Raw genomic sequence first — 13,547 nt, 5'->3', positions numbered from 1 at the left:
ATCCTTCAAAAATATTCCTGTTCTTTACTGTAGCATAGTTGCCATTTATTATTCCTTACTTAATTTCCACTGAATTAACTAGTCACTTTACTACACTGGATCTCATTTGAACATTTCGATTGAACAGTACGAGACCTGCTAGCACAATCTATATGTGGCTGATTCTCAAGGCCTCGTTTTCATCCCAGATCAGCAGGTATTGCTGGCAACAGAAAGGATTCCAGGGAACCTGCCACTGCCCATGTTAGGTCTGGGAGTATAGTAGTCAACTGTCAAAACAGGAAGTAATGCGCGCTTGTGCCGTGTAGGCGGTGATTCAGACTGATTCATAACGGCACTGTGATGTTGTTTTCCATCCAATAAAAGGAAGAGAGTGAGGAGGGAGACAGAAGAGAGGGAGAGAGTGGGGAAGGAGGGAGCGCTGATTTTAATATCCATCCACTTCTTGACGTTTTAACTAAAAATCTTGCATTTCATCCATTTTTTCACATGGAAAAACATCTCTTTTGCAGCTATAATGCTTTCATTTACAAATAAAGACTTTCATATTACACACTACAAATTTAACTCAAATTAACACTGTGACTGTTTCTTCTAGATTAAAAAGTTGAATTTCTAAAAAGGCACAGATTTTATCTGCTTCCTTCAGATTTCTCTCTTTAGATCAAGTTAAAACTCAGTCAACAACAACAACAACAACAACAGAAAACCAAGAAGATAAAACTTTGAAACAACTCACAAAATGTCATTTGGAATTGTTTTGATTCTATCTTGTTTTTAAATAAAAGTAACATAGTACCATAAATTACATTTGGATAAAATTAATGGTTTTATTTTATTTGGCTCTTCACACAAAGAATGAAAGTTAAGTCACTATAAAGACTGTGAATGGCATCTACAGCATAAATCTGCATTTATAAACCTTTTCATAACCTAGAGTTCAAATGAAAACTTCAAATCCAAATTGCAAAAAAACCATATAGTCTCACTCAATATGTAATTAGAGTTAATTCATTGATTACTTCCTGTCTTTCCTGTTGTCCCTTTCAGCATTTTGAAACAGAAAGCAATTTTTGTGAAGTTAATGACACCGATTAGATAAGCATGTACAGCACAGGCCTCAGGAATTTGATTACAGATCTCTCTGAGGTGGTTATTCTAACTTTTCAAAACAACATAGTGAGCAAAATTTAAAATCGCTTGTTTCACAGTAACTCGTGTGCATTTTTAACCTTTGAATTCTTCAGCAAAATTGCCTTGCCATTTAATGTATTTTTAAAAAAATTTGAAAAGTGTATCTAGAAGGTTCCTAAGAAATGGTTTTGAATTCCAGAGTCCCAAGGAGATGAATTGGCTGTCAGATAACAATGTGCTTCCATCAGATGGACTTGGCAGTTGTAAACAAAAGGAATTTTCTCAGCTTTTCCTCACAAATATGAAATATTTGCTCTTGGCCAACAGCTGGGACGATTTAAAGGAGTCCTGCATATATATATTAGTTTTCATTCAAAATTACAAACCCTCCTTCCACTGAAACATCTGACTGTGTCTTAGAGAATAGAAAATTGTTCTGAGATGAAGTGACATTCCCAAGGGGAGTAAAAGTCAAAAAATAGTACCCACTTACAGCTCTAATCAGATTTCAGATCATCAGGCATCTGGTTAATAATTTTTAGGAAAAGTTCATTTATTCAGGATGAAAGTTCAAATGTTATTCTTAAGTGGACTGAAAAATAATGAGATAGTTTTCAGAGTTTCTAAAAATATTTAAAACTACTATAATAACCAAAACAGAGAGGTCATGAAAAGCCAGCAAATCTCCTTTCATGATTTCAATATTAAGAATCAAAATATAGAAATTCCCATGTAATGGCTAAAAGTTACTTATGAAAAAGTGTTATTCTCTAAATAATAATTTTAAAGTATCCATTTATCTTACCAAGCATTTAAATTATATTAATACTTAAAAAAAAATGGATAGGTTAAAAAAACCCTTGCAAAGCACGCACTAGGATTTAGCTATTGAAGAAACCCCATGAAAAAGGCAAAAGAATAAATACTTTGAGTATTTTTATATAGTAAGAAATATGTCTCTTATGAGTTAACCAAATGTTAACCTTGTTTTTATTTCTTCCAAAAACTAGCACAAACTAGTGAACTTTAAATTTATTTTTCATTACACAATTATATTTCCTACCTTGTGATATCTGTCATGGATAAAATTTCACAGAAAATTAAATTAGACATTTCTCTGTTTCATTCTACTTGAGGTGATAAAAATGTATCCTATATATTTACAAACACCTTAGAATTGTCAAACTATTTTTCCACTTCTCAGCAATTATACAAAACTAACTTTTGCCTTTGGGCCCAGTAAACCTAACTATGTCCATGTTAAAATAAACATCACATTTCATTATCCTAAATAAAATTTTTATTTTTATGTATTATGACTATAAAGGCAGACATGGAAACTTATTGAAATAATTGTTGCTGTTTTTAATAGAGCTTTTGCTTGCTATTAAAATACAAACTCACCAAAATTGAATAATCAAAACATATGAGAGCAAGGAATTCATATTTCAAATTAGAAATCTGTCATTTATCCTACTTATTTCATCAGAGATTTAAAAAAAAATCCTTCATAATAATCTCAAGTAAAATATATACGTGTGTGTGTGTGTGTGTGTGTGTGTGTGTGTGTATCCTGTTAAAATGGTTTTTTTGGTAATTCTTTCTTGTTTCTACTAATCTTTAAATTATTTTTCCATAAGAAATATTTCAAAGGTCACTATAAATAATGAAATAAAACTGCAAGTAGTGGTTATTAACAATGTTCAACTTAAGTGCTAAATATTAAAAAGGAAATCTTTACAATAAGGATTTAAAACATGTCTTCAAATATCAGGAAGAAGGATACACAAAGGAACAGCATGGAAATTAGAATAACTATTAAGAAAACTTCTCTCTTCCATAATGCACCATCAATGCAAATAAATCATCATCTTTCTTCTTACATAAATAAATAAACTAGATCCTAGATGGACAAGTAGAAAAACACGTACATCTCTAAGTACCAAAGCAATGGTTATCAAGAAAGTAAAGGTCTCCTGAAAGTAAGTCTGTATTTTTGACTTTCAATACAAGTTAGTCCTATTGATCCAAAGCTCACTTATTAAACATTTAGTCTGAAAACCACTTAACCATCCTCTTTCTCTTGAAAACTTTCAAAAGGTAGGGCATGAAACTGAAGACACAGTGCTTGAAATTCAAGTACTTCTTAAAATGCAGTTAAATTGTCATAGGTTTGGAATTAAAAATACTTACAATCTCTCTAGTTCTTTAAGATCCTGGAATGCTCCTCTTTCAATGGTGCTAATCTTATTCTCCATAAGCTGACTGAAATACAAAATAAAACATAAGTTTTTATGTTATCACTAACCATCTGAATAAGTTACACTTCAGCAACTGAAAACTTACTTCTTTCACTTTATAAAGTCAAATATTACTCTAGTTTGAGGCCCAATACCCAATTTAATGATGATTTATTTGAAAGAACTCAGGGAGGAAATAGCACACACATCACAAACTTTCATAGAAAATACTAATGCAATTTCTCACAAACTTTACCAGCCAAAACTCTGAACCTTAAACTATAACTTAACCTAAAGAGCAACCCATGAAACTGCAGTTTTGATGGCTGTTTTGTGAGACTGATTTCTACTGAGTTCTTAAATATTATATAGTAGAGTTCATATCAATATATAGTAATTCATTATGCACATTCTTCAATTGTGACTTAATGGAAATAAATAAGCAATCAGAAGAATTCATAATGGCCAAAATATGCCTCTTCAATGTGAACACAACACAGAATGAAAAGTACATGACCACTGTGATGACAATATTTACAACCTTGGGGGTAAAACAATTTTATATTACACTGAATCTCAAATGATGGTTCGCTCACAACCAATCCAACATACCAATTAAACAAGTAATCATATTGCAAAAATTTTATAAAAGCTATAGACTTAAAAGACATTGACTTCAAAATATGACCAAAATACTTTCGTAGATAAAATATTGTTGATAAGCTGAATTGCTTGAGTTTAATGTGATAATGTATCTATTCATTCTCTTCCAGAAAAGTCTGAACATTTTTATCTTAGAAATAATAAAGTCCAGACCCACTTAATTTTTTTTTTGAGTTAATCTAAAACCTAAAAGCGTATCAAATATCTGACCTGATTTACTCATATTGTGAAAGCAGTTTTCTACATTTATATAGGCATCAGGCACTTAGGGTATGGTGTAACAAACATTTGAGGTCATTTCTATAATTCTGTTTTTATGGCATACATCCAAACTTAGAAGTCTAAATTAAAATCTGAAGTACAATAGTAAACAGAAAAAGAAAGGAATCCAAAGTCTTTTAAAATTTTATTCCTGTCATTGGGAAAGTTTTAAAAACTGAGACAAATAAAGATTCAAAACATGCAATCTTGGAAACAAAACAAAAATTCTCCAAACACAGAACACTTACAGAACTCGAAGATGTCTAAGACCAGTGAAATCTGTCTTGGTAATCCGTGTGATGTTATTTCCATTCAAATCCCTAAGAGAAAACAGGAAAAGGAAAGTTTAATTTTACTTCTGTCAATTTCAGGTTAAAGTAAAATTTAAACTAAGCAAAAAGTTTAAGATTACAAATAAATCCCAATTACTAACATAGTTTACAAAGTAAATGGAAGAGAGAAAAGTGTGACCTTTGAAAGAAATCTTAACGGATGATTCTTAACAAGTTTACAAAGTTCATTCTTGCTGGCAAATGGCAAAAAAATGAAGTGATTATATTAACATGAAAAGTCTCTTTTGTTGTTGTTCAGTGGGTGCGTGATGAGAGTACTTTCAATTTGTGCTTTTATGAGGATGTGTATATTCTTTCACAGGTATTCTTAAGAGGACACTGCCCTGTTACTACTATTGTTAGATAAACTCTCAAAAATTTCTTCAGGAAGTTAAATTCATGTTCTGATACTGACTATTCAAGAGGAGATGTCTTAAGTTCGAACTATCCTTAGGTAGCATGGTGCCTGCCTAAATGTCCTAAGGCAAAGAAAAAGTTAGCATGCCATCAAAAGAACTGCACTTCAAAGACTTGCATTTACAGGCATTTACCTTCCAACAATTCTGTGTTTGTATGAAAACTAAACTCTTCATTTGCAGCTCGGGGAACCCCGCTGTGACTGTAAAGCAAAAACTACTAACAGTGGCAATCATGGAAATAGTATTCAGGCCTTGACATTTTAAATCAGATTTCAGCACCACTTTTCCTTCTGGAGTCTCAACACCCTTTTCTGGCATCTTAGGTCAAGATCTAAACTCACCCTGGTTCCAATCATTTCAAGTAAAACCAGGCTTTGCTGGGGTTTGAAAGTCTTCCTTCATGAAAGTCATTGCTAGTTTACTGTCTCTTACTTTCCCCTTTAAAACATCATGCTTGAAATCTGTATTTTAAGTGTTTACTTCTTCAATGAAGAATTTTATAAGCCAGCACTGAGTAAACGATTTTCTTAAACTCTCTATAGGTCCCTCATAGGTATACACTTTTTTTTTCAAGGACCTGAAACTCAATTCCTACTTCTTCCTGAATGCAGTCCCTTTTCGTTGAGTAAGACATGTTAGTGCTTCAAGTGTAAACTATTCTGAATAGCAAGGAATGATAAATGCTAAAAAAAGAACTCAGCATTGCTTCTCTTCCCTTCTCCCCAACACACTTCTCCATTCTGAGCAAAGTTCCATCAAGTTATTGCTAAATTGATGGGGTCTTTTTATGGGCTTTTGGATAAAATGTGAATTCGCCGCAGACAAATGTGGTGGATAACATTTTGACAAGACACCCCTGGTAGGGCCCCAACTTGCCCAGCACTGCAGTCCAGGGAAGGAAGAAGGAAGAAGGGGTGGGGGTGGGGGGCTTGGGGAACGGGGGTTGGGGGTGACCATTTGCAAAGAAAGATCCTCAAAGCTATGCTGAACGCAAAGGATGTGGGTTGGATAAGAAGAGGCGCTGTGGCCGCGGGGGTGCAGACTTGTGGGTCCTCCCCTCCCGCCCACGCCCCACCCCCACCCACGGGACGAAGAGGCTGCGGGAGCCGAGTCCCAACGCCCTCTCCCGCGCCCGCCTGGCCCACGCGCAACTGCAAGAGCGCAGCGCGCCGAGAGCGCTCCGGAGGGCGCGGGGCGGCGGCCTCGGCGTTCACAAAGAGAATGGCCTCCATGCTCCACTTCCCTGAACTCAGGGAGCTCCCCACCAGGAGCGCGTGGGCCGTCAACACCCGCTCTGCGTTTACTTCTTCATTAGAGATTCCTAGAGACAGGGAGGCGGGGATGTCTGCGGGCAGCAGAGAGGGGGGATGAAGGGAAGCTGCTGCCACGTGAAGGGGACCAGAAAGGTGGACGAGGCCACTGGGGTTCAGCAGGGAAGGCCGGAGGGGGCAGCCGGCGAAGCCGTTAGACCCAACTCGGCTGGTTCCTGTTGGACAACCAGCTACAACTTTGCTGGACTAGGGGATGCGGTCCTCTCTGCAGTCGTCCGCTACGGCAGGTCCCTTAGGGCCCCGCCGCCACCTCCAACTCCCGGGGAGAGTGGGAGGTGGGAGAAACAGTCGCAGGGGGCTGCGGGCTGCCACTTCGCGGTTTGTGCGAAGCAGCCGGGGACGAGCCCGGCGGCCCCACGACCCCTTCTCTCTTTCCTCGATCCCAGGAGGACACAAAGCCTGGGAGCGGTGGTTTCCCTCTTTTGAGACTCCGCGCCAGCTCGCGGTAAAGGAGCGGGTACACGGCCCAGAAACTGACCCTTGTGTGGGGGCAACCGCAAGGTGACTCCATTTAAGGAGTCAGAGAGGCAAAGTGGCGTCTCCTTCGCCCCGGGCATTCGCTAGCACTTGTCCCCACCTCCCAGCACCCCAGCCCCAGGGAACTCGCCCACGCAGGAGTGAGAGTGGAGGGACAAAAGTGGGAGGAAAGAACCCAGTGCCTAGTGCAGTGCCAGCTGGTCCCCACTTCCGGGCAGTGTCCCCTTCTTGGGTAGTACCCACCCGCGCCCTTCGCCCTCAGGGAGAGCGCAACGTCTGGATGCACGTGTAGGACAGCTGGCGAAGGCTGTCCCAGGCACAGGTCCTTGTGCCGCTTGGTCCCTCTCGCAAGGCAGGGGGTGCGCGACTCTGAATGGAGGAGAAGGGAAAGAGCCCATACTCACAGCCTCTCGGCGTTGCGGGGGATATTCCTGGGCACGCTGCGCAGCGCCAGCCCGTGACAGTCCACCGTGCTGCCTGAGCAGGAGCACTGTGCCGGGCACGCCTGCGGCGCCACCTCGTTCAGGACCGCCAGCACTAACCCCAGCGACAGGGGCAGCGTCTGCCAGCCGACGCCGCGCATCTTCCCCCGCCGCCTCCTCGCCCGCCGGCACGGTTTTTTTTTCCCTTAAGCTCCCTACTCCAAAGGAGCCGCGCAGTGGCGGAGGAACAGTGCCCCGGCGGGGTTAGCAGCCCAGAGTTCTCGGGAAAAATGCGAAAAAAAAAAGATAGGGAAGTAACAGTAATATTCAAGGCAATAGGACAGGCACAAGCATACGCCTCCCACCTCCCTCTCCACCCTCCTCCAGCAGGGCAGGCACTCCTTAGGCAACTTTAGGTCCTGAAGATCAATCGGCCAGTTCAAGGCTACTAGAAGTCCCCGAGAGCAGTGGGAAGGGGGTCACGCGTCGTCTGTCTCGCAAGAATAACTTGGCGGTAAAACAAATAATGCTCCCAATGGCCACGAAGAATTAAGGGCCGGTTGCGCGCGGTAGGGGTGCTGGGTGTGCGCTGCGATCCCTTGAGCTCCCTCTACAAATCCGATTCCAGTAGGGAAGGCAGAAAAGGAGGGCACGAGAGGAATGGATGTCCAGGTCAAAGTGGGCTCCCCAAAGCTAGAAGGCGCAGGAGACCCGTGGGTCCGCGGCGGGGCGCGCTCTGAGACTGGACATGGCGCACGGGGGCGCACAGGGTGGGCGCGCAGGCCGGGGTTCGCGGGCGGCGATGCGGAGCGCCTGGCGCGGCTCACGCGGCCTCTGTCCTGCCGGCGGCAATCGCCGCAGCCCCGACCGATCCTCGCCGTCTCCCAACAGTCGAGGGCCGTTTAACACACATGCACTTCGCTGAAGAGTGGCTGGGCAATCCCGCCTCCCGCCGGGCGTCCTTGGCGACGCTTCGCACCAGGGCCTGCCCGGAGGTCACCGAGAAAAGACAAAAGGGCAGTCGGACCGCTGCAGCAGGCAGGAATATCCACTAGTCAAGAACCCAGCGGAGGAAATCCAAGAGGCCAAGTTGAGGATGAGAGCTCCTGCAGGGGCTGAGTTGGGGCCCGCCGGAGCAGGATGTGCAGGCAGGCAGGCCGGAAGGAGTGGCAAGGCCAAGGTGGAGGTGTCCGCGCCCCGGGCCCTGCCGAGGTGTCTCCGACGTTGGAGAGGTGGCAGGCGGGCCGGTGGGATCCGCTACTCCGGGGGAAAGCCCAGGCGGTAACTGAATGGCAGTCGTGTGTGCGCGCGTGTGTCAGCCCCTGTCGTCTCCCGGAAACGCCGCAGCTCCGCGGCAGACACCTGATGGCAAAGGTGGAAGAAACAAATGCGGGCTCCTGGGCGGACACAGCCCCTCGGGCGCCCCTCCGCAGCCGCCCACAAGTGGGTCCTCCTTCTCCAAGTGCAGGAACTTTTCCCAGGCTTTGAATCCTGTCCCCCACGGCCACGGTGGGAGTCGCCCGGCTCCTGGTGGTGCACCTGACTCTGCGGCCGCAGTCCGGAGCAGCCCGACTCCTTCCAGCCCCTTCCCTTCTCCCGATTGCTTTCTGCGCCTCCTTCTCCGGAAAGGGGGTGGTGGAGACGGAAGGCGGCGACAGGGAGAGGGGATTCGGTGACTCCGCCGGCTCCGGAGCCCCTGGCAAATGTCTAAACAATAGGACGGACGCCGCAGCCCAAGTCTTGCTCGGCTGCGGGAAGGTGGGTTGTTGTTGTAACTGGAGTTGTTCGCTCGGGCTGCCTGGCGCTGCGTGCAGCCAAACAAAAACCCGGCCCGCGCCTCCGGAGCCGGCCGCGGGCCCCCGGACGCTCCCCTTTCTCCTCAGCACGCCCGCTGTGCCCGGAAAGCTCGGCAGCTCCCGCCTGAGCCCCGGAGCCACGGCGCTCCCATCACTCGCCGCCGCCACCGCCTTTTTTTTTTTTACCACCGTCTGCGGCAGCCGCCACCGCCGCCGCCGCCGCCGCCGCCGCCGCCAGCCTCCGCCGTCCGGGCGCTTCCCAAATAAATAACCCCTAGTCAGAAGTTAAGCCGGCGCGGGCCTTATATATGCGCCGGAGCCCCCACCCCTCGGCCCCGCCCCGCGCCGCCCGGCCCCGCCCACTGGCTGCGCGCGGGGCGCTCGCACCTCGCCTGGGAGAGGTGAGGCCGGGGCTGCCAGCGCCGGGCGGAGGCGGCGGCAGGCGTCGCGCGGGGACGCGCAGCCCGGCTCGCGCCCTCGCTCGCTCCCACGCCCCGGCAAAGTTTGCAAGACGAAGGAGGCCACCGGGCCCTGCGCCCCCAGCTCCCGGTCTCCAGAGGTGACTCGGGCTGGAAGATGGTCGTTAGCGGCGAGGAAGTGGGGAGAGGGCAGCTTTGAATAAACAGCGCTGCCAGTGCCTCCGCTGCAGCCTTTGCCACGGAATCCGAAGGGGGCTGTTCGCAACAGAGCGAAGGAGAAATTATGATTTGTTTTTTTAAAAAAGAAATCCTACCAAAATAGATCTGCCTGCGCTCATAGATACACACGTATGTATTTTTGGGAGCTTAAAAGTTCAGAGTTTTTACAAGTTGGAAAACGGTGCCTGCCATCCCATCTCATAGCCACCCCCTTCCGTTTAACCCTTTCTCTATAATCACACACTTTACAACACCGTGCTTAGCTGACGTCTCGAGTATACACAATACTCTCACCAAACTAAGGGCTTGAAAGTGTCTGTGGTTTTCTTCTCTTAGGAGGGAAAGGAGAGAGAAAAAAAATCCCTAGCAACGCACATTGTGCCAGAAGGTTTCTTTTATTTCAAGGCAGTTCTGTTTTTGAAACCCCTCTGGGATTCAAAAGGGAGATTCCTTGTTTATCTTCATCTCTTTCGTGTGATATGTATCTAGCAGCAACTATACCATTCTTCACACCTCCCCCCAGCAGCACAAAAGCAATGTCACTAATGGTTTAAAATGACGTCTGAGTGGACTCCTTCCCATAAATTTCACGAGTCAGCTCCTTCTGACACGTCCCAGTTCACCTTTACCCAGCCTTCAAGGGAATTTGTGCAGTCTCCTGCCTAACGCCAGTCTCAACGTATGGTAATTATTTGTATGATTGAAAGCAAGAGGAACTGTCCAATTCAACTTTGTATATGCAGCATCTAAGGATGTATTGGCACATAATAGTTGCACTGATGATTGGTTACTTTAGCACAAGAATATGCTCAAACCGAAATCTCTCTAGTATCCCCATTAAAGTTATTCCTAGCTAGATTTTCAAAAGTATCCTTTCATAATGGCTACCTCTACTTATGTCATTTAGCCTACCCAGGAAATCATAAAACCCTTCTGAGGACCATTCCAAAGACAGGGTACACATCAGACAGCTGAATTTGTACTCTTTGATTACTCAATGATTATTCATTTTACTGTCATATATTTATATTGCTGTGTTCTTTTAAAGACTTTAAACATTTAACATTTATTAAATCACTTGTCCTTCTAGATTTTGGCTTAAAGGTCTGTTATGTAACTTCCTTAAGAAGGAGAAAAAGAGGCTATCAGCCAAATTTTCATGTGAGGAAAATTAGATACAAAACAAGAACTTATCATTGATGAAGGATTTTCCCGATGCATTTAATTTAGTCTGTACCAGTAAATTGTGTGATTAAAATATGTTTACCACACTACACTAATTCATTTAATTTCACAACTTTGATATCTTGTCAGGAACAAAATGTTTTTTTATATTGTACTAAATCCACCACATAGAAACATTGTTCTGTATTTTAATTGCAATACCATATCTCTGCATTCCAAAAATTCATAAATAATAATTATTTATGTTGTTGCACAAATCAAGAGCATAGATATGAGTTCAGTTTTCATTCTCCCTATCCATCACTTTTCATTTCTGTGTAAAACCAAAGAAGGAGATAGGTTTTCATAGTAACAAGCCCACTGAAACATGTTTTTTAATTTGAGGTGAAATTTCAATAAGAAGATCTATCCAATGAACTTCATTAAAAAAAAAAAGGAAGACTGTAAATAATTCCTGAGAAACATGTCATTAAATTTTCAATTAATAAAGGGAAATTTATAGGTGTGACCAGGTTTCTTGTTTTAAAAACTATGATTATACTGTTCCCTCAGTATTACTGCAGGATGTTTGTTGAAGGCCTGACATTCCTCAGTAAGAGGAACTTCTAGGCCTTCATTCTTTCTGGATTATTTTGCTCCCAAATGATTTCTGCTGAGTTTCTCTTTGACTCTGTCACACCCAGCCTGAAGAAAGCCTTCTGTGGTGCCTCTTGTTACCACATGAGGTCTCCATAAATCCTGACCTTTATTTAGCAGAATGAAGTTCACTATACTCAACATTCAATTCTCTTATTATCTTGGGAAAAAAAAAAATCCAGTTGCTATAATAATTTAGAGAACAGCTTAAACATTTAAAAACCCATACAGTTAAAAAAAAAATTCTCCCAATTTGCATATTCTTTGAAAAAAGAGGTAACTATGAATAGAAATTATAACTCCCTCTTTTTTTTTAAATTCAAGGTAGGTGAAAGAAATAGCATTGGTCCAATTCCTAAAACTTACAAAATAAGTTTTTGGATTTAATTGTCTGTTATCCTTTGTTGCAAAATGTGCTTGTGTTAATTATCTAATTTTTCTCACTATATTGAAAATATAGAGAACTTTAACATCATGGAGATTAACATTCTATCAAAGTTTGTTTAATGTGCACTGAATGCCAAACTCTTTGAAAGAACTAAACGCACGCTACAGACCTAGATGGTTGCAGTTTTACTCATTTACAGGTGAGGACACTGGTCTTCAGCCAAGTCACAGCTAATTAACTGGTAGAGCTGGACCAGAACTGAGTTCTCTGACCCCAAGCCTCGATGGGTTTTCCTACGCTGTATCTGTAGATCCTCTGGAATGCTTATGTAGAAAACTATATTTGACAAGGTCTCCATGTGATTTTGAGGTTCTCTAAAGTTTGAGAAGCACTGATCTAGAGCTATGCTCTGGCTGTATCATCCATCTAGATATGGAGAATCAAGAGCAATGAATGATAGCACCCACTGAACTGGCTTCAGATTCTCATTCCCCAGGGTTTGATTATTGCACAATCCTGATAACCTCTAGGGGGCACCAAAATATTTTCATGTACAGCCCTTCAGAGGAAACAATAGCTTAGGGTTATTTTCCAAAGAAATGACTTTCAGAAATGGAAAGGACTTCCATCTCAGTAAGCTGTACTAAATATTACTTCTCAGCCAGTTTAAAATGTCTTGTAATTATTATTTATTTTCCCATTTGAATAGTACCTAATAATACTTTTCATGATTACTGTGAGGATTAAGAGAACATGTTCGCCTAAGAGCACAGTATAGAGTTAGAAACGCATTAAATCAAGGGTATTATTTTCATTAGTATTACTGTTATTATTAATAGATGAGAATTTCTGAAATCTTGTTTGTATTGTGAAAATGGAATAACTATTGCTATGATTAAGTAGCTTCTTGTATTGAGTCCTGGGAAGGACTGGAGCTGACAGCTGTATTTCAGGAGTAAAAGAACAAGTCAACTCACAGTAATCAAGCCCTGCCTGCCCAGGCCTAATGCATTCCATTACAAAAGAGTGAAAATGGCTGCAATTTGTTTCATGATATTTATGTCCCATGTTGTAAAACACTTTTTTGAATTGGTTTCCCTCAACCATCATAAAATGGCTTGTTGCTGGTGTATTAAATGTAAAATGAAAATTTCTAAATTGTATTGATCCAGTGCTGATAAGTGGGGTGTATTGTTCTCCTAGGGCTGACATAACAAATTACCACCAACTGGGTGGTTTAAGACATCATTATTCTAGGGATTCTTTGGCTTGTTGATGCACTGCTTCAATCTCTGTCTTCACATGGCCTTCTCCACTTGGCATCTGTGACTGTGTCTTTGGCCAGTCATTGGACTTAGGGCTTCCTCTAATCCAGTATGATCTCATCCTAACTTAAAAATTACATCTGTCAAGACCGTATTTGCAAACAGGGTCACATTCTTAGGTTCTGGGTGGACATGAGTTTTGGGGGAATACAATTCAATCTAGTACAATTGGATAACTTTCAATATGTCACTTAGACTTCCTGGCCTTAGTTTCTTTAGTCACAAGATGTTGAGATTAGACCAGTAGTACCATAAATCCTCCCCAGTTTTTAATTAAAAGATTACTATTTATGAAGTAAT

At 42.8% G+C, this 13,547-nt stretch overlaps 1 protein-coding gene across 2 annotated transcripts in view; it reads right to left on the bottom strand.

Annotated features, from left to right (window-relative positions):
- Nucleotides 1-7,578, bottom strand: part of SLIT2 (slit guidance ligand 2) — a 391,304-nt gene extending 383,726 nt beyond the window's left edge. For both annotated transcript variants that reach the window (XM_037829492.1, XM_037829493.1), the window contains exons 1-3: nt 7,262-7,578; nt 4,547-4,618; nt 3,328-3,399 (exon numbers count right to left, since the gene is read on the bottom strand). In XM_037829492.1, coding sequence (XP_037685420.1) covers nt 3,328-3,399; nt 4,547-4,618; nt 7,262-7,440 — 323 coding nt within the window. In that variant the 5' untranslated portion in view covers nt 7,441-7,578. The remainder of the gene's footprint in view (nt 1-3,327; nt 3,400-4,546; nt 4,619-7,261) is intronic.
- Between the last annotated feature and the right edge of the window lie 5,969 nt (nt 7,579-13,547).

The sequence above is a fragment of the Choloepus didactylus genome, chromosome 3, assembly GCF_015220235.1.
Source record: "Choloepus didactylus isolate mChoDid1 chromosome 3, mChoDid1.pri, whole genome shotgun sequence".
Lineage (NCBI taxonomy): Eukaryota > Metazoa > Chordata > Mammalia > Pilosa > Megalonychidae > Choloepus > Choloepus didactylus.
The sequence above is the reverse complement of the archived record's forward strand: the minus strand, read 5'-3'. Positions and strand labels throughout refer to the sequence as shown.